Source organism: Papio anubis, chromosome 11, assembly GCF_008728515.1.
Source record: "Papio anubis isolate 15944 chromosome 11, Panubis1.0, whole genome shotgun sequence".
Taxonomy (NCBI): domain Eukaryota; kingdom Metazoa; phylum Chordata; class Mammalia; order Primates; family Cercopithecidae; genus Papio; species Papio anubis.
Window position 1 is genome coordinate 107,437,950 of NC_044986.1, and position 26,276 is coordinate 107,464,225.

Consider the following 26,276-nt stretch of genomic DNA (forward strand, 5'->3'; position numbering starts at 1 on the left):
ACACAGATATGACACAGAATAGCCAGTTCAAAAGTCTGTGCTTATTTTAGTTGGAGACATATTACCAGATAACCCTCTACAAAGTTTTACCAGTTTATGTTTCAGCAGTATATGAGAGATTTTGATGCTTTCATTCATGCCAATACTGGCCATTTTAGGTTTCTAAGATATATGGATGATTTAACTTTAAATTATTTTCAATACTTACTTTTTGTGACGTTAATCATCCTTTCACTCTGTTCTTTGTAGTGATCTAGGCTACTCATCAGAGCATGAGTGAATGTATAAAATACAAATGGTGAGCTATTGCAGGGAAGCTTGAAAAAATCATTTAGGATTATAAATTCACATACCTACCTTTCACTCCTAAAAAGTGGCTGAGCGTGGTGGCTCACACCTGTAATCCCAGCACTTTGGGAGGCCAAGGTGGGTGGATCTCCTGAGGTCAGGAGTTCGAAACCAGCCTGAGAAACATGGTGAAACCCTGTCTCTACTAAAAATGCAAAAATTAGCTTGGTGTGGTGGCGCATGCCTATAATCCCAGCTACTTGGGAGGCTGAGGAAGGAGACTCGCTTAAACCCAGGAGGCGGAGGTTGTAGTGAGCCGAGATAGCGCATTGCAGTTGAGCCTTGATGACAAGACTGAAACTACATCTCAAAAAAAAGTCAATTCCTTTTTTTTTTTAACTCCTGATTTTTATTAAGTACATATTTTTAAAATTATTTTTATTTTTTTGAGATGGACTCTCGGTGTGTCGCCCAGGCTGGAGTACAGTGATATGACCTTGGTTCATTGCAACTTCTGCCTCCCAGGTTCAAGCACTTCTCCTGCCTCAGCCTCCCGAGTAGCTGGGACTACAGGCATGTGCTACCACACCCTACTAATTTTTTATTTTTAGTAGACACGGGGTTTCACCATATTAGTGAGGCTGGTCTCAAACTCCTGACATTGTGATCTGCCTGCCTCTACCTCCCAAAGTGCTGGGATTACAGGCATGAGCCACTGTGCCTGGCCCATTAAGTCTCTTTTGACTTTCCGTTTTGAGAAATGAGGAGGTTTCTGGAGTTAAATTTTCCCAAAAATTCCTACCAGCTGGTTTGTATTTACTGTTTTTTGTTTTGTTTTGTTTTGTTTTTGAGATGGAGTCTCTGTGTTGCCCAGGCTGGTCTCGAACTGAGCTCAAGTGTTCCACCCTCCTCGGCCTCCCAAAGTGCTGGAATTACAAGCACAAGCCACCATGCCCAGCCAGTTTTGTTTTTGTTTTAACATTGTCAGGGGTTATAACATTGTTATTTCCCAAGTATCATTCACATGAATGCAGTGCTTGCTTTCAGTCCTTATGGCACAGTTTATTTCTCATTTCTTTATCTTTATTAATGTCTTTGTTGGTGAGTACAGTCACTTAGCAGATCTCACGCACCCCCTGCCCTTTCCGGAAGTGTGCCTCTTATGTACTGTGTTACTTTCTTGCTTGAGAATGTCTGCCTGTTGCCTTTATGTTTATACAAGTTGGCTGAGTCTGGTTGTTCCAGGCCACCTAGTGTTTGTTTCCCTTAGCACTTTGTAGACATTGTTTTTATAACCTGTGGTATCAAATGTTATTGTGAAGAAATCTAAGGCCCACCAAAAACTTTTCCTCCTTGTAAAAGTACCTTGTCTTGTGCCTGGAGATCTGTGGAATTCTTACTTATTGAACTTTAGACATTTGGCCAGTGTAATGCTTGATTTTGATTATTTCCTCTTAGTTCTTCTTCTTCTTTTTTTTTTTTTTTAAACAAAACAAAACAAAACAGGGTCTCACTGTGTCGCTCAGGCTGGAGTGCAGTGGCGTGATCTCGGCTGACTGCAACCTCTGCAACCTGAGTTCAAGTGATTCTCCTGCCTCAGCCTCCTGAGTAGCTGGGATTACAGGTGCCCACAACCATACCCAGCTGATTTTTGTGTTTTTAGTAGAGACGGAGTTTTACCATGCTGGCCAGGCTGGTCTTTGAACTCCTGAACTCAGGTGATCCACCCCCCTGGGCCTCCCAAAGTCCTGGGATTACAGGTGTGAGCCACCACGCTCAGCCTATTTCCTCTCAGCTTTTGATGAGCCACAGTGTAGCTTTTCAGTTATAGGTCTTCCATTATTTCTTTGAATATTTTTCTCTTACATTTTCTGTATTCTTTGTTATGAAGACAGCAGGACTTTGTGTGCTGCGTTTCTAGCACAGATATTCCCTGCCTCAGGGATTCCCAAGACAGCCCTCAGGTTCAGTGATTGGCTAGGACTCACAGGACCTAGCGTACAGACACACTAATGGCTAAGGTTTATTACATGAAAGCATGCAAAAGCAAAACCAGCAAGGGAAAAGAAGCATGGGGCGAAGTTTGGAAGAAACCAGACAGAAGCTCTCTCAGTGAAGTCCCATAGGACGTGCTCCAGCACCTAATTGTGACATGTGAAATAGTCGCCTAACAGAAAAGCTCATCAGAGACTTGGTGCCCAAGGGTTTTATTGGGCTGGTCCCATAGGCACCCTCTGCCTAGCATGTGCCAAATCCCAGACTCCCAAAAGGAAAGCAGGTGCTCCAAATAAACATGCGTTTGTACCTTTCTTGTACAGAGTTTAGGAATTGTGAGCCACTCTCATTGATCATTAGGGAAGGTTTTATGTCACCGCTGGGAACTGTTTCTCATTCCACTTTCTAGCTGCTTAGCTAGCCAAGACCCAACCTGTCAAGCAAGCCTTTCTAAGAACCGCAGTCTCAAGCCTTGTTACTGTAACTTTTTTTTTTCTGTTAACACATTCTTGAACTCCATTCACTGATCTTTTTCTTCTGCATTCGTTCTTTTTGTTTGTTTGTTTTTGTTTTTGAGATGGAGTGTCGCTCTGTCTCCCAGGCTGGAGTGCAGTGGCGCAAGCTCACTGCAAGCTCCGCCTCCCAGGTTCACGCCATTCTCCTGCCTCAGCCTCCCTAGTAGCTGTATGGGTGCCTGCCACCAAGACCGGCTAAATTTTTTTGTATTTTTTTTTTAGTAGAGACGGGGTTTCACCACGTTGGCCAGGCTGGTCTTTGAACTCCTGAACTCAGGTGATCCACCCTCCTCGGCCTCCCAAAGTGCTGGGATTATAGGCGTGAGCCACCGCGCCCAGCCCGTTCCTTCTTAAGCCTGTGTTGTTGGTCAAGGGCTCTGTTTCAAAGTGGCTGTCTTGTCAATAGTATAGGAGATAAATTTTATCTTGTCTATGCTTTGCTTTTCTTATCTCTAAAATGGGGATTCAAAATCCTATCTAGTCATAGGGATGTATTACCTCTCTCTGCTTCTAAATCTTTATTCAGAGGTTTTATTGTCCTTTATTTTCTCAGCTGCTAGTTTACTTTGCCTTTGTTCTTTTATCCCTTTTTTAAGGTTTTTCCTTTCATTGCTCTGAAAATACAGAGGTACTTGAAATATTTTTCCTTTTGTTTGGTTTACATTTTTAAAATCTACCTTCTGCCTACTAAGGCTTTTTGTGTATGTGTGTGCCACCAATGAATGCAGAATGAATTCTTTCTGCTTCTCATGCATTGAATGGAAACAGTTACAACCTCGTTTGCAGTTTGCTCAATGATGATCCAGAATGGGGAAAACAGCATGCCTATGGGACTAATCAGATATGTTTTCTCAGAAGTACTGCAGATCTTCTCTGCTGGCTCATCTCTAGTGCTGGTGAGCAGAGCGGAGGCTGTCTGTGAAGGCTTCAGCTGGTACCTTTTTTTCTGGGGGGCGGGGAAGGCTTTCTTTTTTGTTTAATCTTTGCTTAGTTAACTTAAGTCAGGAGCAACAAAGTTGGTTGCTATTTCTTTTCTCTTTCTTGGGTTGCTTTTAGGCAGTTGATCCGGGTTTGCTAGAGAAAATAACTGATTGTCTGGTTATGCCATTTTTGACAATCCATTTCTTCTTTCAGACTTGTCTCCTCTGAACAGGACACTGACAGGACATTCCTAGATTCTGATTTTTTTCCACCAAGCGTATAGTCCTGCTCCTAAGAAATAAATATTTGATTAGGCCTCCAGGAGCCTCTCCTTTTCAGACTCCACACCCTGCTGAGAAACTTGGTTTGGCTCAAATTTCACTATCAGCCAATTATTTCTCATCATTGGGATTGTAGCTGTTTCTTAGTTTTATTGCAAATGGAATTTTCTCCTCAAGTTTTTATTCTTTTTCCCCTCTTTTCATTTCCATGGGATTTAGAAAAAGGAGTTTTCTTCCTCTGATTTTTTAGTAGAACCTCAGTATCACAGTTGTTTAAAATATAAATGCATCAGTTAAAGTTTATATACAGTAAACAGTTTTAAAAGTAATGCATCACTGAATTACTGGTTTCTTCAGTTTGCTTAAAATGAGATTTAAAATAAAGTTTTGGTTTCTTCAGTTTACTTAAAATGATATTTCATGTGCTGGTGAAATATATTTTAATTTCTGGAGGAAGATTTTTGTCTGGTAAATTAATTACTTTAGGAGATAACTAAATGCCAGACTTCTCTTGATACAGGAGCCTTTAAAACATCTCAACCAGCGTTTTCTAAAGTCTACATTTGGATCAGTAGAAGTTTTTAGGCCAAAAATCAATTTGTAATTTTAAGGAATTTCTGTATTCTCTCAATTAATGCTCCTTCCTTTTTGATAAAAGTCTCAAAATAGAATGCCAGAAAATTAATTTTCCTTTTTTCTGTCACAATTGAATATGTAATTCAGCAGCATAAATCTCTTGAAATCCAAATGAGACTGGATTTGTCTTATCTTTCAACCTTCTTGATTTCCATCTTTTTTCCCCCCACCCAGGAGGGAGTCTTGCTCTTGTTGCCCAGGCTAGAGTGCAATGGCATGATCCCCCCTCACTGCAACCTCCACCTCCGTGTTCAAGCGATTATCCTGCCTTAGCCTCCTGAGTAGCTGGAATTACAGGTGCCTGCCACCACGCTGAGCTAATTTTTGTATTTTTAGTAGAGACAGGGTTTGACCATGTTGGCCAGGCTGGTCTTGAACTCCTGACCTCAGGTAATCTGCCTGCCTCGGCCTCCTAAAGTGCTGGGATTACAGGTGTGATCCACTGTGCCCCGCTGATTTCCATCTTTTGTAGTTGCCATGTCACTCATGTCAGTACTGTCTTAGATTGTTTCTCACGGTTCTGGAGGCTGGAAATCCAAGACAGGTGCCAGTATGCTTGGGTTCTGGTGAGGGCCCTCTTCTGGGATGCAGATAGCTGACTTCTCATTGTATTCTCACATGCCAGAAAGAAAGTGGGTAGCTGTTTGATCTCTTATAAAGGCACTGATCCCATTTATGAGCGTTCTACCCTCATAACTAATTACCCCCCAAACACATCTCCAAATACCATCACATTGAATTCGGGTTTCAGCATGTGAATTTTGGGGACAGAAACATTCCATCTATAACAAGCACTTTAAGATATATATATATATGGTTATTGCAATAGAATATTGAAAAAATACTGTTGCACAGAAACTACTGATTAAGTAAAGGTGGCAGTCCTGCTGCACTGCAAGGAAGTATTTGGCATATGCAGCAATATCATGTGTTGTTTCAGTTTCATCCATCACCTTCCATTTGGTGTAGGGTTGTTAGTATGTGTAGGGTTGTGAATGTGTGCAGTTAAAATACCACATTAATAAAAATATATGCTTTTATATTCTTTAACAGGACATTCCCATAATCTGTTTTTAATTCCTTAGCAACTTCGTTTTTTAGCTATTCTAATACTTTTCTCTTAATCTAGGTGTATTTATAGTTGTTTTCTCCAACCTGTATTACTAAACTATTGGAACATCATCTTTCTTTAATGTTGTTGATGCACTCTATTTGGAAACATTTCAATAAAAATCAAGCTTTTAGCATGTTTTATGGCCCTGCACTAACTTTTGCATTTTCTCTTTTATTTTTCCTCGTGAAAACTCCCTTTCAGCAAAGCTGACTTAAATATTGATACTTGCATGTGACATACTATGTTTTTATATTGTCAGTCCTGGTGTCGGTGGATCCCCAAGACCACTCCTTGGTTCTGTGATTCTCTAAGAGGACTTAGGGAATTCAGCACATAATTGTACTTACAGCTATGATTTGTTGCAGTGAAAGAATATGAAGCACAATCAGCAAAGAGAAAACCAAACACAAGCTTCCAGAGTCCTCTTCCAGTGGAGCCACACAGGACTCCCACAGGAAATCCCCCAGTGATGAGTTGTGACCACATAGACTCACTGCCAAGATTCCTATTCAGGGCTCATCATGTAGATTCCCACTGCCTGGTACATACCCAAATTCCAGATTTTCAGAAGGAAAGCTGGTATTTACCATAAATCATAGTTTGTTCAGTAATTCAGGCACAGTGAGCCACTCTTACCAATTAATAAGGAACCCTCCTGAAATCTCAGTTCCCAGAGGTCAGTCAAGGGCCAGCCTTATAAGCAGGCTTTTCAAAGATAACAGATCAGGCCTACTCTGTTAACTCTTTTTCTCCACAGTTCTCTGTTCCGGAATTCATCTTTTCCCCTCCATGTTATTTTCATAAAATCTAACACCACAGATTTCACTTTCACAAAACATGTTTTTGAATTTGTGCTATATGTGAGATGTGTTGGTGTTACAAAGATGAATAAGACATAGTTCTGTAGTCTTAAGTCGGGAGACTTTGGTACAAGTCAAAGTGTTATGATAGCCACAGTGGAAGTGTAAATTAAATGCCATTGGAGCATAGAATAGGAAGGACTGAGTACAAAGAAATTGTTAAATATTTTCTGCAAGCAGGTATTATTTCATCTGAGCCTTGAAGGTGAGGAGAAATTAGGCTGAAGGTGGGCAAGGTTGTGCTAGGCAGAGAGAAGGCATGAGGAAAGACATGAATGCATGAAAATATGGTGGCTCCTGATAAAAGTGATCAGGTTTGGCTGTTCGTTTTCAGAGTTGGGGGATGGGTGAAAGATGAAACTGAAGAAGTTGAGAGAGGCAGGTATGAAGTATGCATAATTTTTTTTTACTAAGGAATTTTTTTTTTCATAGACTTTAGAAGCTACAGAATTTTTATTTTCAGGTGCAGTGGCTCATGCCTGTAATCCCAGCACTTTGGGAGGCTGAGGTGGGCGGATAACGAGGTCAGGAGGTCGAGACCATCCTGGCTAACATGGTGAAACCCATCTCTACTAAAAACACAAAAAGTTAGCCAGGCGTGGTGGCGGGTGCCTGTAATCCCTGCTACCCAGGAGGCTGAGGCAGGAGAATGGTGTGAACCCGGGAGGCGGAGTTTGCAGTGAGCTGAGATGACGCCACTGCACTCCAGCCTGGGCGACAGTGCAAAACTGTCTCAAAAAAAAAGAATTTTTATTAGTAATGACTAGATGTGTATTTTAGAAATATAATAGTGGTCGTAGTCTTCCAAACTGCTTAGAGATCATGACCCATTAGTAACTTGTGAAATCAATTTAATGTTTTCAATGAATATTTTAAAAAATAAATGGGATGTTTTATAATATATTGCATTTTACATAGTAAAAATATTTAATGAAAAGTGAGTGATACCACACACATACAGACATGTATGTGTAGCTTCTTATATCAAGTTCTCAAATGATGTAAGAACTTGAAATAAGTTCTTTTATCAGGCGTGTTTCTTATATCAACTTACAGTCAAAAGTTTCGAAACTTTTTCGAAAGATGAATTGCAAACCTGGAGAAAAGTTGGGAAGGTATTTCAGAGTCTTTTAGCTTCAGTCATATGTATGGTGAATTAGATAACATGAAAATGTTTTCGCTACATACACCTAGGAGTGCTAAGTGAAAAAGAACATAGTAGGCCACAAAATGATGTAGTTGAGTGATTAAAAATGTAGTTGATATATTAGAGGTTAGAAATGCAGAATAATTGAAAAGAGAACAGCAAGCATGTGAGCTAATATAGGGGGGTTGGAGGTATGGGAAAGGAGGTGGTCTGTCTTCTAAATTTAGGCTCTTTGGTTTTAAACAACAGAGTGTTAATAGTGAGGATGAGAAATACCCAGTAGTCAGTACAAGGCAGTAATGAAAAGTAGGTCTTTCTTGCCTTAGGATATAGGTTGGAGAAAAACGTGTTACTGAGAATACACAGCCGTAAGTTCCCTCCCTCATAAAGGTCTGGAATGCAAATTGCTGCAACCTAAATTGTCTTGGAACTTGCAAACTGGGAAATTAACTATTTGGTCCCAAGCCAATTCCTGGGTGCTTGGCAAAAACGAAGGGACATCACTCTGGAGCAGCACTCATTCAATCGAAGCCAAACACTTCGCATTGTTAAAAGCTACACTAGGAATCAAACCACGGTGAGAATCAGCATATATAATAAGCTGCAGGATTAGATTTCCCTCAGAGCTTTTAACAAATAGACCTCTCTGGCAGGGACTATAAAAATAGTTTTCTTCCAAGATCACATGAGATCGAGCATTTTCAGAGTGGTACGGCTGTAGACAAAATAGTTTTCTTAAAATGATTAAAAATGAAAGAAAAAAAAGGAAAATACCCTAAGGATAAAAAGGTAGAATTGAAAACAAATTTCTGGAGATAAAAATATCATCATTAAAATTAAAAACTCATACAATGAATTAAACAGTAGATTAGACCCAACTGATTAGAGAATTTTTGAATTAGGAGATGACCCTTAGGAAATTATCTAGAATGCAGCAGAGAGAAATTAAAAATATGAAAGTGAAATTGAGTAATGAAAAGAGCACTTTATATTTCCTTTTTTTTTTTTTGAGATGGAGTTTTGTTCCTATTGCCCAGGCTGGAGTGCAGTGGCACCATCTCGGCTCACTGCAACCTGTGCCTCCTGAGTTCAAGAGATTCTCCTGCCTCAGCCTCCCAAGTAGCTGGGATTACAGGCAGGCACCACCATGCCTGGCTAATTTTGTATTTTTAGTAGAGATGGTTTCTCCATGTTGGTCAGGCTGGTCTAGAACTCCCAACCTCAGGTGATCCACCAGCCTCTGCCTCCAAAAGTGCTGGGATTACAGGCATGAGCCACTACACTACACCTGACCAGCACTTTATATTTTTAATGAGTCCCAGGTATAGAGAATAGGAATAATGGGGGAAAGACAATAATCACAAATGTAATGACTTTGAATTTCTGTCGTTGATGATAAATTTAATAAGTATGAGCTTGAAGCCAAAAGTAAAAGTAGGTTCATATCTACATACTTCAGAGTGAAACTGCAGAACACCAAAGACATAGAGAAAATCTGAAACCAATAGTAAAAGGCAGGAAGCTATTTCAGTAATCACAAAGAGATATGTGTCTAACATCAGGAGATAGGCCCACAAGACCTATCAGAACTAGAAGATAGCATGATTCCTAAATCAATCAATGTCAAGGCTTAGGAGGGCTTTAAGATGATGCTGAGTGTCTTAGTTTATTTTGTGCTGCTGTAACAATACCTGAGACTGGATAATTTATAAAGAACAGACATTTATTTTTTATAGTGTTGGAGGATGGGAAGTCCAAGATCGAGGCAGTTGCATCTGGTGAGGGCTTTCTTGCTGCATCCGTACATGGTAGAGGGCACAAGGGCAAGAGAGAGCAAACTCACTGTTGCAAGCCCTTTTTATTATAGCATTAATTCATTCATGAGGGCAGAGTCCTCATGACCTAAACTGTTCCCAGTAGGCCTCACATTCCAACACTGTTGCACTAGGGATTAAGTTTCCAGCACATGAATACTGGGGGACACATCCAGACTGTAACACTGAGGCATCTAGTTTGGTTATCTGGGCAGATAATGATGCTTCATTCAAGATTGGAAACAGGATGAAAAGATTTGGAATCCTGCCAAGGAGTGGAAGAATGGATGAGGGAAAACTAACATTGTTTAGGACTTGCTGAGTTTGAAGTAACTGTGAGACATCTCTATATAGCTGTCCATAGGTAATTAGAAATATCAACTAAGAGTCTAGGCCAGGCATGGTAGCTTATGCTTATAATCCCAGCACTTTGGGAGGCTGAGGCTGGTGGATAACCTGAGGTCAAAAGTTCGAGACCAGCCTGGCCAACATGGTGAAACCCCATCTCTACTAAAAATACAAGTTAGCCAGGTGTGGTGGCGGGCACCTGTAATCCCAGTTACTCAGGAGGTTGAGGCATGAGAATTGCTTGAACCCAGATGGCAGAAGTTACAGCAAGCCAGTATTGTGCCACTGCACTCCAGCCTGGGTGACAGAGCAAGACTTGGCTTCAAAAAAAAAAAAAAAAAAAATCTAGAAAGACTAAACATTAGAATTTGTGGATTGTTTTGTGAGTGATTACTGAAATCATGAGATTGCCAAGGGATAGAATGCAAGGTGAGCAGAGATGGTCGCATGTTTTGGAAGCTGGCGGGGAGGGCCTCTAAGAAGTAGGCAGAGAATGAGCAATGAGAATGTTTGGGAGGGACCAGGAAGGAGTAGGTGTAAAGCTGAAAAATTAGTAAGATTTGATGATTTGGCGATCATGGAATAGAAGATGGGATGCACTTAATTCCCCTAGCAATGAGTTGTGACAGCCATCCGAGGAAGCTTATTAGAGACTCAGTGTTAAGGGTTTTTATTTAGGGCTGATCACATTTGGTCCCTGATCTTTGGAACCCTGAGTGTTAGAAGTAATACAGATTTTAGTGGTCTAAAAAATGAATAGAATGTGAGAAATTGGAAAAGACTCAAAAAGGTGGGGCAGCAAAGGAAGGAACAAATGCTTATCTTCTTTTCCTGTCTTGTTGAAATTATTCATAATTTACCGTGCAACAATTTACCACTTTAGAAATGTTTTTGTAATTCCTTGTATATTTTTCTATTTTAGTCTTTGAAGACAGAGAAAGTCTATTTTTCTTCTAATGCTATGAGAAACAGTAATGCTTGTTAAATGATTAAGCAATTTCTGGTGCCACTGTATTGCCTTCCACCAGATGGACCTCTTGATTTTTCCTTCCTCTCAAGTGCCCATCTCTGTGTTGCTGTTTTTTTCCTGTTTCCTCATTATGTATGCCTCTTTTTTCAGCTTTTTCTTATGTATTCAGGACAATTAAGACTAAAGAGGCTATTCGCGTTCAGACAGAACATGGGAAAAATTGGTAGGCATTGGAGGTATGTTTACTATTAAACTTCTTGTGTCTTACGTTTCTAGGAAGAATATTAAAAAACAGCAGTGCGAAGCCATTGTTGGAGCCCAGTGTGGCAATGCAGTTTTAAGAGGAGCCCATGTCTATGCCCCAGGAATTGTGTCAGCATCAAAGTGTAAGTATCATGTTTAGATTTGTCTTTAAGGTTCTCTAAAATTTATGTGCATTTTCAAATGGAAAATTTATTGATTTGTCACTAAGATGTATTCCAAATTTACCTTGGTCGGATATTTTTCCAGCTTTGCATTTAGGGTTTTATCCGATGAGGACTAACTAGTCATCATATAAGGTTTTCTGACAGTTTTTTTTTTCCTTCCAAATAAGGATATATTTGATGACGGTTGTTTTAGTGGATCATTACTGATGAATAGAGAGTACGTCAGTGAACTTCTGTTTTGTTTTCTTGACTGCATTGCCTTGAAACTTCAGAAAGCTGTCGTATCATTAGTGAGAGAACATCCAGAACCTGGAATCTGAACATTGGGATGAAACTTAGTATTCTTAATGTATTCACACAGTTGGCGACATACCTGTATTGCATATGCTTAGTAAGTTAGTCACTGTGGTTCAGTGGTACCTTATTGGACTTGAAATCAAGAAACATTTGCTTTGATCTGTAGAAAAGTTATTCAGTATCTGGGCCTCAGTTATGGTGTCCTTGAAATGAATGATTTGATCTGTATCAGAATTGGGCCAACTACTGCCTGCTGGCCAAATCTGGCCTATGTCTGTTTGTGTGTGGCCCACAAGCTAAGAATGGTTTTTACATTTTTAAAATGCTGTGAAAAGATACATATATAAAGAAGAATATGCCGCAGAGACCTTATGTGGCTACAAAGCCTAAAATACTTATTTGCCCTTTATAGGAAAAGTGTATTGACATCTGATCTACATTATTTTAACAGTTTTCTTAGCTCTAGCTAATAGGCTGTTCACTACTGTTGTCAGGTAATAGGCCAAATAAATTTATGATAGATTAGCTTTAAAAATGTTTTTTGGAAGTGGAATATAATTTCCCATCATAAATACCACTGGGAGTTGTTATAGAAAATATTGAAATGCCTACAAAAACTGGATTTAATCAGCCATGTAAAGCAACTCTGTACACTGTATACTGTAAAAGGTATACTAAGTGTATACACACACATATATGTGTGCATGCGTATGTGTATATATATATGAATGGCTTTATATATTTATCATTAAAGTCTCTGCCTTAATTGTGCTGTCACAGCAAAATAGCAAAGGAATACAAACAGGGTTATGAGAATATTTCTTTGAAGGATTTTAGGGTACATATTTGACGAATCCTTTGGAAGGAAACTTAGAACTTCGAGGTTTGAGCTGAGATGTCAAGATTTATAAGAACTCTTTTAAGACTTGGGGGAAATAATTTGGATCAGCTACAGATTTCCAGTTGAGGGCAGGATGTTTTGAAGCTGTTCTATTTCTTTGTTTTCACTGAAAAAGATTCTTCAGTGAGTTTTATTGTTAGGGAATATTTTAAAGTAAACGTCAGATTTTCTATTAAAGATTATATTGAGATAATGAGCCAGTTTGAACTGCTTCATGCCCACTATTGATGCCTCTAGAGATCGCCAGTGTAGCTCAAAGAATGTTCACGATTCTTCTGCCAAAGTATAATTCAATGTAATCTGATTTTCTTCCTTCTCTAGTTATGAAAGCTGGAGATGTTATTTCTGTATACTCTGATATTAAAGGAAAATGTAAGAAAGGAGCCAGAGAATTTGATGGAACAAAAGTATTTCTTGGAAATGGGATTTCTGAACTAAGCCGCAAGGAAATCTTCAATGGATTACCTGAACTGAAGTATGTCATCAGGTGTTTTGGGGAAATCAGCATCCTTTTTGTGGGTCAATGAAAATTACAAATAATGTAAAATGTATCTAGTTGCGTTATATGAAGTTTTTTTTTGCTATAAATCCAACTGGAAAAAAATTGTTTTACCCATATATCCATGATTTTTGTTCAAAAAGGGTAACTGATCAAATTAAAGAGCCTCATTAGGCAACCAGTTACATTTTAATTGTCAAATGATTTTACTTGTCCTTCTGAATTTTATTTTTTTTTAAATATTTTCATCTTTAAAAAACAATGCTCATTTTGATGGAGAATGAATTCGATGATCGATCTAGATCATTTTTTTTTTTTTTTTTTGAGACGGAGTCTTGCTCTGTCATCTAGGCTGGAGTGCAATGGCATGATCTCAGCACACTGCAAGCTCTGCCTCCCAGGTTCACACCATTCTTCTGCCTCAGCCTCCCGAGTAGCTGGGACTACAGGTGCCTGCCACCACGCCCAGCTAATTTTTTGTATTTGTACTAGAGACGGGGTTTCACCGTGTTAGCCAGGATGGTCTCGATCTCCTGACCTCGTGATCTGCTCACCTCGACCTCCCAAAGTGCTGAGATTACAGGCGTGAGGCACTGCGTTCATCCTATCCAGATCATTTTTAACACTCTTATTTGTCAAGAAAAAGCTTGATTTTAATATAAATTAAACATATTTTTAATTAAAAATAAATTTTACCAGAAACCTAGCACTCACATGAATATTTGTGGTGAAATATTAGGCTTGTTCAAACTAAATTAAAATACAGTCTGTTGTAAATCATTTCTGATTGCTAGTGGCCCTAAATAATTGGTGGAAAGTCCAGGCTCTTATTTTACTTAGTTTTTTCAGGCTGTTTTGAGTTCAGTGGACAGCTCCATTACTCCAAAGTTCATGGCTGACATAGACATGCTAAAAGCTGTGAATTTGTCTATTTACAATTGGACAGTATCCCTGATTGGTAGAACAGTTGTTCATGTTGTAACAGTTTGGGTTTGTAGTTGAAATTCATTCATTCTTCTGAAGAAGTTGACTGTTGGATTCCCTAGATCTAGGTAGCAGCACTTTCCAAATGACCAAGAACAAAGATTTTATTCTCCTTAGAAGGCTTCATGAATATAAAGATTATGCATATATCTGCTATGTTTATCTTTGGACCTGTAATAGGTAACTGATATTTTGACTGCCTCCATTAGTTCATTGTTAATGGTATACTCTTCATTCTCTTAGGTTATTTGATGTGGTTCCAGTTATTGTGTTGAATAATGTTTTCTGAACAATGTTGTGAATAATTTTTTGTTATTGGAAGTTAGGAGGCAAACAACTTTCAGCCAACTTTTGGCCGAGCGCGGTGGCTCACTTCTGTAATTCCTGCACTTTGAGAGGCCAAGGTAGGCGGATCACTTGAGGTCAGGAGTTCAAGACCAGCCTGGCCAACACAGTGAAACCCCCATCTCTACTAAAAATACAAAAATAAGCTAGGTGTGGTGGTAGGTGCCTGTAATCTCAGCTACTCAGGAGGCTGAGGCAGGAGAATTGCTTGAACCCAGGAGGTTGCAGTGAGCCCGAGACTGTACCACTGCACTCTAGTCTGGGTGACACAGCGAGACTTCAGAATGTCAAAAAAGGAAAAAAAAAATCGACGTTTAAACTCAATGTATTCAGTTACACTTTTGCAAGTTTTGTCTCTTCCTGTGTGAGAAGCAGGCTGCTATGACAGAAATGCTACATGTACACCCTGTTTCTTATTTATGTTCCTTAAAAAATTTTAAACCAACACAACTGATGGTACAATTGTTTTTCAGTTAGTGAATTTGAGCCTTTTGCTTTCTTGAATTCCAGGTGGGTTGAATCATTCATAGATTCATGAAGGCAGGTTAATTTACTAACAGATTGCATTAATATATGCAATCTTATACTTTGCATTATAATATGGAGATATGTGGCTACAGAAATATTTTTTAAAGAAACATGCAATCTCATACCTGAATAATAATTGGCTTAAATTATTCTTTATTATGTTATTTTGAGTTCAGTAATTTATAGCACTCACTTGTTCTGGTAGGCATGTTCAGAAGGAGATAGTCGAAGAGCACCAGAACCTAAAGTGGCAGTTAGGAACTGAGTAGGATGACAGGTGTGAACATTTTCAAGTTTCAGTATTTTTTTAGAGGACTGGAGTCCTGCAAGTCAGAGAGTCATTTAAATTATGGAGTGATCAGACTCTGGAATTCAAGATATTCAATAATAGCTGTAGATTCTGGGTGTTGATCAAGGTAAGAGTACCAGGTGTCACAACAAAGGACTGACTTGCTTTGGTTTTTCTTTTAGAGACAGAGTCTTCCTCTGTCACTAAGGCTGGAGTGGTGCGATCAAAGCTCACTGTGACGTTGAATTCCTGAGCTCAAGTGATCCTCCTACTTCAGCCTCTGAGTAGCTAGTTCTATAGGCACATGACACCATGATCAGCTGATATTTTATTTTTATTTTTTCATAGATATGGGGGTCTTGCTATGTTACCCAGTCTAGTCTTGAACTTCTGGTCTCAAGCAGTCCTCCCACCTTGGCCTCCCAAAGTGCTAGGATTATAGGGAGGAGATGCCACACCCAGCCAGGACTGGCTTTCAAATGTGAGTCAGTGACATTTCAGAAGCTTCGTTTGTATATTTTCTGCTCAGGGGCAGGGACTATTTGCCTTGGAAGTGAATACAGTGGTTTAATTTGTTCCTGACTGGAGCAGTGACTGAGTTTTAACCTCTGATTAAAAGTGCACATTCATGGATTTCAAGTGGTAAACAAATGAGTAAGGTGGTAAAGGGGTGAGAAGAGGAGGAAAAGGAGTCAGCATTTATTATATGCTAAAGGCCGTTAGAGCTGAGGGAGCCAGGCATAGTGTCTCATACCCATTATCCCAGGAGCTCCGGAAGCTGTGGCAGGAGGATTGCTTGAGGCTAGGAGTTTGATGCCAGTCTGGGCAACATAGTAAGACTCTGTACACACAGACACACACACACACACACACAACATAGTGAGACTTTGTCCACATGCACACAAACACACACACTTACCTGGCATGGTGGTGTGTGCCTGTAGTCCCAGCTACTGGGGAGGCTAAGGTAGGAGGATCACTTGAACCCAGTAGTTAGAGGCTGCAGTGAGTTATGATTGTGCCACTGCGCTCCAGCTTGGGTGAGAGAGTGAGACCCTGTGTCTAAAAATAAATAAATAAACAAACAAACAAAACCAAGGGGAGTTTATAATCATACACTGCAGTAATAGTCCACAGATATCTACTGACGTTATTTTACTGTAAAGACCAACATAAACTTATCCTGCCAACATTAGATAGAGTACACACCATCAGTGTAGATGCATCTCTGCCAAGATCAACTCATAAGCTGTTCCATAAGCTAGCTATGAACTTGTCTACTATACTGCTTCTAAGACTTTATCTTTGCTCATCCTAATGGGTCTCTCCTTTGATTGTACCCTTAAACCAGGTTTAAGTCATGATTTTTAAAAACCATTGTATAAAAATTGTGTTTATTTGGGGGCTCTGTCGCCCAGGCTGCAGTGCAGTGGCAGAATCATAACAAACTGCAGCCTCCAACTCCTGGGCTCAAGAGATCCCTCCGCTTCAGTCTCCCAAGTGCCGGGACTACAGGTACCTTGGTCGTTTTTTAAATTTTGTGTAGAGATGTTGCCTAGGCTGGTGTCAAACTTCTGACCTCAAGTGATCCTCCTGTGCCAGTCTCTCAAAGTGCTGGGATTACAGGCATGAGCCACTGTGTCGGCCTAAATCCTGATTTTTATACTTAGACTGTACTTTTTTCTGTGCCGTCCTAATCCCCGGAACACTCTTTGAATTTCTCCTTTTGCTTGCTCTCTCTGGTTTGGCCTGACACACAAGGCCAGGCTTGGCTTTGTCTGACAGGATTTGGGTGTTCTTCCTCTGCTTCAATAGCCTCTGACAACATCTCTGAGATTGTGATGTATGTCTTGATGAGTCACTCTCCACCAGGCCATCCTGAGTCCTGGCCCTTCCTGTTCTAATCAGTTCCACTGCCACTCCTAAAATGGGACAAAGGTGGAAAAGGTTATCCTTAGGATTGTGTCAGTACTGGGCAATTATTCTATAAAAAGCTGACAGGAAGTAGTAAAGAATGAGGTAGTGTTTGCTTTTTAGTCTGTTCAAGTCTCTGTAGACATTTGTGCTTAAATGAAAAATTTATGTAACTTTTTCCTTTTTAGTTCTGATGGCTTCCTATTCTGCGGGTAAAAATTCAAAAACAATTAACAGGACTACTTTATGTATTTTGTTGTTGAATAAAAGAGTTCTTTTTTTTATTTTTTTATTTTTTGAGACAGAGTTTCACTCTTGTCGCCCAGGCTGGAGTGCAATGGTGCGATCTTGGCTTCCTGCAACCTTTGCCTCCCAGGTTCAAGTGATTCTCCTGTCTCAGCCTCCCAAGTAGCTGGGACTACAGGCACCCACCACCACGCTCGGCTAATTTTTTGTAGTTTTAGTAGAAACAGGGTTTGTCCATGTTGGTCCGGCTGGTCTTGAACTCCTGACCTCAAGTGATCCTCCCGCCTGTGCCTTCCAAAGTACTGGGATTACAGGCTTGAGCCACCGCACTCGGCCAAAAGAGTTCTTTAAAAGAGCATCTTATGTTTGACAGGCTATTTGAGAATGTTTCTGGAAACATAGTTTGTATAGACCATGGAATTTATACGACTAATGTTAGATTTCCTATTTTTCAGAGGCATGGCTATAAGAATGACAGAACCAGTATATCTCAGCCCTTCATTTGACAATGTACTGCCCCGTTACTTATTTTTACAAGTAAGTATGTATAAAAGTAAAATATTTAGTGACATTGAAACATACATCAGTGAATTATTTGAAATCTGGGATTTTTTAAAATTTAAGATTTTTTTTGGAATCTGCTTATATACACTGATCTACCTTTGGTTAAGCAGTAAGAAAAAACTTTACAAGCATTCTTCTTTCTTTGGTTTTTCTCTGTTGATTTTTAAACTATTTTTTCTATCTTTCTTTGCCCAAAGGTGATTTAATAACTGATTAAATATACTGCTTTCCATCTCAAAATATTAATCCCTGAATATTGCATGCATTTTATATACACGTGTAGTGTTCCATTAGTAAATCATCTGATTTGTTATAGTCTGTTGGTTGGGTAGTGTTATAAGTCACAATATAAGAGGAAGATAACTGAAGACCAGATCTGTTAGGGCTCTTGTCCTATGTCACACTACTGGTAACTGGTGGTATCTGAATTCAAACCTTAAGTCCAAATGTTGTGTGCTGCCCCACCTTCTCTGTCCAGTAATTATTATTATTATTTTGAGACAGGCTCTCTGTTGTCTAGGCTGGAGTACAGTGGTACAGTCATAGCTCACTGTAAGCTCGAACTCCTGGGCTCAAGCAATCTTCCTGCCTTAGCCTCGCAAATAGTTGGGACCACAGGTGTGCACTACTATGCCCCACTGATTTGTTTGATGTTTTTGTAGAGATGGGGTCTCACTTTGTGGCCCAGGCTGGTTTCAAACTCCTGGCCTCAAGTGATCCTCCTGCCTTGGCCTCCCAAAGTGTTGGAATTGTAGGCGTGAGCCACCATACCTGGCCTTTGCCCAGTATTTAGCCAACAGACATTTTATGAATTCAGAGATTATTTCTGGTGTGAACAAATGAAAAAACAGATGTTTATTATCTAATTGCACATTGGTAATGTTCTAACACATTAGAATATGTAATCTAACATATAATTGTTTATGAATCATTTTGGGGATTTTTGTTTGCTAATTTTAGTTTCAGTGTTTTTTTCGTGGTTGTTTATTATATAATTTATTTGAAACACTTGTTTTCATTTGGCAATGTAGCCCTGAGTCATTGCTAGTGGTACCTGCACTCCTTCAAGTTAGTAATGTTTAATGCAATGTTAGTTTTCTGTGTGGTTTGACAGTACCTGCTCATCTCATAGTTTAAAGTGTGTGTGGGTTTTGTTTTTTTGTTTTTGTTTTGTTTTGTTTTTTTGTTTTGAGACAGAATCTTAATCTGTCACCCAGGTTGGAGTGCAGTGGCATGATCTTGGCTCACTGCAGCCTCAACCTCCCAGGCTCAGGTGATCCTCCCACCTCAGCCTCCTGGGTAGCTGGAACTACAGCATGCACCACCACAGCCAGCTAATTTTTTGCATTTTTAGTAGAAATGGGGTTTTGCCATATTGTCCAGGCTGGTCTTGAATTCCTGGGCTCAAGTAGTCATCTCGATTTGGCCTTCCAAAGTTCTGGGATTACAGGCATTAGCCACCATGCCTGGTCATTATTTAGTTTTGAGTTTATAAAAAGAAATCTAGTATAGTGCAAATTTTCTTTTTACATTTTTTGCTATCTGTAGCAGCGTTCTTTCGTCTTAAAATCAGTTTAATGATGACTTTATGAAATATTGTGAGTCATTTTGTGATTCATACTGTCCAGACTACCATAGAGCCATATTCTTTGTCACCTAATAGCAAGGGACATAAGGATTTCCTGCCAGAATAAAACTTTTGTGTCTGAGGGCAGAGTTTAACTTTTTGTCATTTCTCTAGTGAAAGCTGTTTTATTTTATGTAGTCTATTTTGATGGCCAGTTTCTGATGGCCAGTGAAACTTATAAGGGATACTAATGGTAATCGCAGCTAACACTGACTGAGTGCTTATTATTGTGGTCCATGTACTGAGCTGAGTGTTTTACATATATTTTTTCATTTACTTCTTACAAACCATCAGTTTCATAGAGAAGGAAATAGAGGCTTAGAAAATTAAAGTGCGTGGTAGGCATTAGTAGTTTTTGGGCGATTAAAGGAGTGGTTTGCTGTATGCTGCATAGGTAAAAATTTGCAGAGTCAAAATTTGAATCCAGGTCTTTCTGATTTCAAGCCTGTATTCTTGGCCCCATGCCAGTGCTCCAGAAGTAACCCATGGAAGATCTGCATCTGAATCACCTGCAGGGCCTTTTGAAAATGCAGTTCTTGGGTCCTAAGTTAGATTTACTGAGATCCAAGTTCAGGGGGTGAGGACTTTAAACAGTTCACATATTACATTAAATTTCTCAAGTGCTTCTTTGACAATTTCCCAAAAACTCTGTGGTCAGTGTTGAGTTAGTATTAGTTGATCTTTTTGTGTTATATCTTCCTTTTCAAACTGGTTCAGGACTACCAGATTCTTAACTGGGTCTTATCCATAAAATCTAAATAGCTTAATTCAGTGCAGACCAGAACCAGGTGATACTCGTTTCTCTAAGGAAAATTCTGAAAGAACGTGCAGAACAGTACGTTTAAGAAGAATATGGAATTTTAAAAATTTATTATTATCCTTAAATTTTTACATACGTAAAGATTCTCACAGATGGAACAAGTTTCACATTTACATATAATGGTAATATAAAACGCATTTGGAATGTTTCAACAAGTTGCCTTTCTTTTCAGACAAACCTACTTGAATATTCAAGTGACTATAAAGTGGATTAAATGATAGTGTCTAAAAGTACATCATGTGAGAGGCATCATTTAAATGGAAGTACTTTTCAATAGTGTTAAATCATTGCAATAGTTGCTGATACTTTAATAACAAATTGAAAATTATTTTTGCTTTTGTCAGTATCCATGCTTTACTTCTCCAATAGCTAAGAAGCTCCTGGTAGCCATAATTAGCAGTTTTCATTTTGGTTTTAGAAATTGATTAACTTAGATCTAACATGGAAGATGCCCAAGCCTTTCACAGGTCTCAGCCAACAAAGGGAGCCTCGTTATCTCATAAATTTTATAATGTAATCACGCCATTCACCAAGACTGCAGTACATTTGTACGTATCAAATCACTTGGAAAACTTGTGCTGTAGGTACCTAGAGTCTATTCCTGGATTTTTTTTTTTTTAATAAAGATTTTTTTCCTACTTTCTCTCATAAGGTTGAAAAGTTTTTATTTTAGAGTAATTTCAGAATTACAGAATAGAATTTTAGAATTATAGATTTGCAAAGATAGTCATTTCTATATACCCTTCACCCAGTTTCTCTTAAGGGTAATATACTACCATGGTACATTTGATAAAACTTAGAAACCAACACTGGTGTGTTACTATGTTACGAATGTTGTGGGCGATAACTCCAAATGCTGTGAATACCACATTACCATAAACTCCAAGTGAATTCAGATTTCACCAGTTTTTCTCATAATGTCCTATTTATGTTTAGGATCCAATCCAGGATCCCACACTGCATTTAATCATGATGTCTCTTCTGGCCTGTGATAGTTGCCCAGTCTTGCCTTGTTTTTAAGACCTTGACAGTTTTGAGACTGAGGTATTTCGTTGAATGTCCCTCATTTTGGATTCATCTAGGCTGGGGTTGTTGGATTTTTGAGAAGAATACCACAGAGATGAAGTGTCCTTATCATATTAGGGGGTACATGTCATTTGTATTTATTTATATATTTTTAGACGGAGTTTTGCTCCTGTTGCCCAGGCTGGAGTGCAATGGCACGATCTCCACTCACTGCAACCTCCACCTCTTGGGTTCAAGTGATTCTCTTGCCTCAGCTTCCTGAATAGCTGGGATTACAGGCATGTGCCACCACATCCAGCTAATTTTGTATTTTTAGTAGAGATGGGGTTTCTCCATGTTGGTCAGGCTGGTCTCGAACTCCCGACCTCAGGCGATCTGCCTGCTTTGGCCTCCCAAAGTGCTGGGATTACAGGCATGAGCCACCACGCCTGGCCATCTCACAGTTCTTGAGGATGTACTCATGGATGTATTGTTCAGTCTTTTGTTAAGAATGAATTGAAACCTTTAAGCTTTAAGAGGCACAATTGGGAGGATCCCAGATTTGAGCCCAGCCTAAGTAAAATAATGAGACTCTGTCTCCAAAATAACCAAATAAATAACTCCATGCTTATTAGACTCTGTTTTTCTTACCAAGTAATTTTAGAAATGAGTTATTTTATGATACTATTCCATCTGTTTTATTCAAGGCTGTCATTCTATAGTAAGTAGTCCTTATATAATTAATACTAATAACAAATTAATGATTTAATATGACTTACGGCTATAGATGAGGTATGTTTTGGTCATATAATCTCATAATATATTTTTAGGTGCCAGTCAGAAACAGCCAGGTTTGGGGGTTTTTTGTTGTTGTTGTTTGTTTGTTTGTTGCATTTTAATTCGTTTCCTATTGAAATGTGGTAGAGGCAGGGACCCAAACATGCCTTTTGGATGATTTAGCAGCATAAAACAAGGCGTCTTAAATGAGAGTTAGATGACAAGGTGGCCAAAATGGCAAAGTTATATTCTTGGTTAACTGGAAGAAACCAGTTATTTAATATTTATGTGTTCCCAAGTGGAGTTTAAATTATTAAAGTGAACAGTGCTGAGACTGAAGTACTCTCAGATGGTATGCCTATATGAAAATGGCATGCTTTTGCACTAAAATGTTGAGTAGTGACCACTGAGACCAAAATTTTGTATGTTTTTTGGGAAAAAGATCCAGAGTGGTCATGTAATTTTAGAGGTCTCTGGCTTCCAGAATATTGAGAACCGTTGGGATTCAGAAAAGGAAATAATGTGGGTTATTTATTTATTTATTTTTGCTGGTACCCAGAAAATACTGATAAGGCAGAAACCCTGAGTTGAGTGAAAAGTGTGTCATGTATGTTTTTGTGCAGGTGGTGTGTATGTAAGTCCTGGGAGATCATAGGATATTCTAGGAAATTGTGAATTTCCTAACCTGAGTGTATTTATAAAAACCGTCCTCTTGGCAGACGTGAGGATGCTATAGTGGATTACCCCCAAAAGATTCTTTATATTCTCTGGTTCTCAGAAATGCTTTAGGATTATTGATAATCAATTACATTTTTTTCCTTACAGAATTTGCCATCTGCCTTAGTAACTCATGTACTAAATCCTCAACCTGGAGAGAAGATTCTAGACTTGTGTGCAGCACCCGGAGGGAAAACAACACACATTGCAGCACTAATACATGACCAGGTGAGACCGTCTTCACAGCAAAACCACTCTCAAAGTAGTGTATATTTCACAGTGTGTAATTTCTGAAATATAGAGCCATTCACAGTCTCATTTAGTTCAGATTCAGCCAAAATGAAAACTATTCAGTTATGTCAGTCATTACATATTAAGCTCAGTAGACAATGATCATTTATGAAGACTGTCTCAAGACCTTCTTGAATTTTACAATTTCCTAATACGATTATAGACTTCTGTTATAAAATTAAATTTAATACATTTAGAGATTATTTCATATTCTTATAAGATTTAGTACTTGTTTAAACTATTAATATATATTCTGCCATTAAAAACTAATTTCACAGTACATTATCAAAGTGTGAAATATGTGTATGTTAAGATATATAAACATAGTTCTATAATACATAAACATACACATACATATAGAATATTTTCTATTTAAAGTTATCATTTTGGTCTAAGAAATATCTCTAATAGAAAAGGATATTTTTTAAATACTGAGAATGAGAATCAAAAAAAAGAAAAGGATATTTGTTTAAATTTTGAGGAATGTAATACTCATTAGAGAGGATATGCCTGTCTGCTTATTTATACTCTTTTTTGCCTGAAAAGAATTTAAGGTGGTAACAACAACTCTTGAAGGAAAAATGCATTAAATACCACTAGGGCCTAAAATAAAGCACCTGAAATAAGAAGAGTTGATTTTGTGGAGTTGCGATGTTTAATGCAAATTGTTTTTCAGTTTATATGGAAGATTAAAGATTGATCATGATAGGAATTGAGAAAGTGTTAATTCTCCATTAAATTATGGCATATTTATTGTATTTGCTTGAAGGTAATTATTCACAGAGATTTGATTCCCTCTTAGTAAAAAAGTCTTTCCAAAGGGAGTCTGGATATTATGGGTGTATCAGTTTTCTGTTGGTTTTATGATGTGTGAAGACACAAAATTGTAGCGGCATAAAACTAAACATTTTGGGCGCTCAGGAGTCTGTGGGTTTCAGCTGATCGCTGCTGGGCTCACTTGTGGACTGGTCAGCTGCAGGTGAATTGGGTGTTTTTGATTATCTTGGCTGGGCCTATTCACCTGGGCATGGATGGTTGTTGGCTCATCTAAAGTGGCCTCAGCTGAGATGACAAGGATGCCCTGCCTCTGGCCGATGTGTAGGTTCTCCTCTGGCTAGGACCAGCAGACTAGCCAAGCAGAGGGCAATAGTTGGGGTCTGGTGATGGCAGAGAGCAAAACAGAGCAAGTCCAGCTGTTCAAGTGCTTTTTATGGTATTAAAAAATATCTCTGTTTACATCACATTTACTGTCATCCTGTTTATTGGCCAAAACAAATCACATGGCTGAATCCGATCAGAGTGGCAGCATATTGGGTATTGCAGGATTATCTAATGAAGGAGGAATGTACATTCAAAGTTGAAGAATTGAGGCTATGTAGGCAGTCAGCCACAGTGGGGCAGCAATGCAGCCACAAACAACCGGAATAGAAATATTTGAGCCAGAATTGGATTATGAGGTTAAGAGATCGAGACCATCCTGGTCAACAACGTGTGAAACCCTGTCTCTATTAAAAATACAAAAAAAAAAGTAGCTGGGCGTGGTGGCATGTGCCTGTGGTCCCAGCTACTTGGGAGGCTGAGGCAGCAGAATCGCTTGAACCTGGGAGGCAGAGGTTGCAGTGAGCCAAGATCGTGCCACTGCACTCCAGCCTTGCGACAGAGTGAGACTCCATCTCAAAAGAAAAAAAAAAATTTTGAGCCAGAAATGAATCGTAAATTTTGTTGCTGCTTTTGTTATTTGTTTTAGTAGGTAAGGAAGTCTTTTATGACTGCAGCCTCCAGGCTTGTAGTTTTATAGAAGTAGCCTTCAGCTAGTTTCTCCTTTACTGTGTAATATGTTTGAACCTTATTCTAGTTGTTGACCACTTTTCGAGCTCAAATCACTTTAAATGGTTTTCCTGCTCATCAAGGTATTAATTGAAAGTGTCTATCACTAAACCTGGTAGTATTTGAGGAATATTTACAAATTTTCTGCACTGTAGGCTATGCCATTGCTGCATATGGCATACAAGGGCAGTATAAAAGAAAGGGAAAAAAAAGCAAGAAAATACATAGAAGAGTCATTCTCACTGTATTTGCAATTTCATTTCATAGAATGTTTTAAAATACATGAATGTCACAAGGCTGGCTGGCTGGCTTTCTTTCTTTCTTTCTTTCTTTCTTTCTTTCTTTCTTTCTTTCTCTCTTTCTCTCTTTCTCTCTTTCTTTCTTTCTCTCTTTCTTTGTTGCTCTGTTGCTCTGGCTGGAGTGCACTGTGGCCCAATCTTGGCCTTACTGCAACCTCCGCCTCCCAAGTTCCAGTGATTCTCATGCCTCAGCCTCCCAAGTAGTGGGAATTACAGGTGCATACCACCACGCCCAAATAATTTTTGTATTTTTAGTAGAGACAGGGTTTCACCATGTTGGTCAGGCTGGTTTCAAACTCCTGGCCTCAAGTGATCTGCCTGCATCAGCCTCCCAAAGTGCTGGCATTACAGGCATGAGCCACTGCACCCGGCCCACAATGCATTCTTAAAATTTTGGCCTCTTTTTTTTTTTTTTGAGACGGAGTCTCACTGTGTCGCCCAGGCTGGAGTGTAGTGGCCGGATCTCAGCTCACTGCAAGCTCCGCCTCCCGGGTTTACACCATTCTCCTGCCTCAGCCTCCCGAGTATCTGGGACTACAGACGCCCGCCACCTCGCCTGGCTAGTTTTTTGTATTTTTTAGTAGAGACAGGGTTTCGCCGGGTTAGCCAGGATGGTCTCGATCTCCTGACCTCGTGATCCGCCCATCTCGGCCTCCCAAAGTGCTGGGATTACAGGCTTGAGCCACTGCGCCCGGCCTGTTTTTTGTTTTTTTGTTTTTGTTTTTTTAAATTGTGCTTTAAGTTCTGCAATACACCTGCAGAATGTGCAGGTTTCTTACATAGGTATACATGCGCCATGGTGGTTGGCTGTACCTATTAACCCGTTATCTAGGTTTTATGCCCCACATGCTTTAGGTATTTGTCCTAATGCTATCCCTCCCCTTGCCTCCAACCCTCCGACAGGTCCCCGTGTGTGATAGTCCCCTCCCTGTGTCCATGTGTTCTCATTGTTCAACTCCCACTTATGAGTGAGAACATGCAGTGTTTGGTTTTCTGTTCCTGTGTTAGTCTGCTGAGAATGATAGCTTC

The 26,276-nt window shown here is 39.3% G+C and overlaps 1 protein-coding gene across 5 annotated transcripts in view; it reads left to right on the forward strand.

Annotated features, from left to right (window-relative positions):
• The window catches only part of NSUN6 (NOP2/Sun RNA methyltransferase 6), a 79,754-nt gene that overhangs the window by 12,357 nt on the left and 41,121 nt on the right, over positions 1-26,276 (forward strand). For all 5 annotated transcript variants that reach the window (XR_001906206.3, XR_002524197.2, XM_003903437.5 and 2 more), the window contains 4 exons: positions 11,166-11,275; positions 12,837-12,990; positions 17,776-17,857; positions 22,939-23,058. Coding sequence is in view for 3 of the 5 variants with exons in the window: in XM_003903437.5 (XP_003903486.2) it covers positions 11,166-11,275; positions 12,837-12,990; positions 17,776-17,857; positions 22,939-23,058 (466 nt within the window). In the remaining 2 variants the exon portion in view is untranslated. The remainder of the gene's footprint in view (positions 1-11,165; positions 11,276-12,836; positions 12,991-17,775; positions 17,858-22,938; positions 23,059-26,276) is intronic.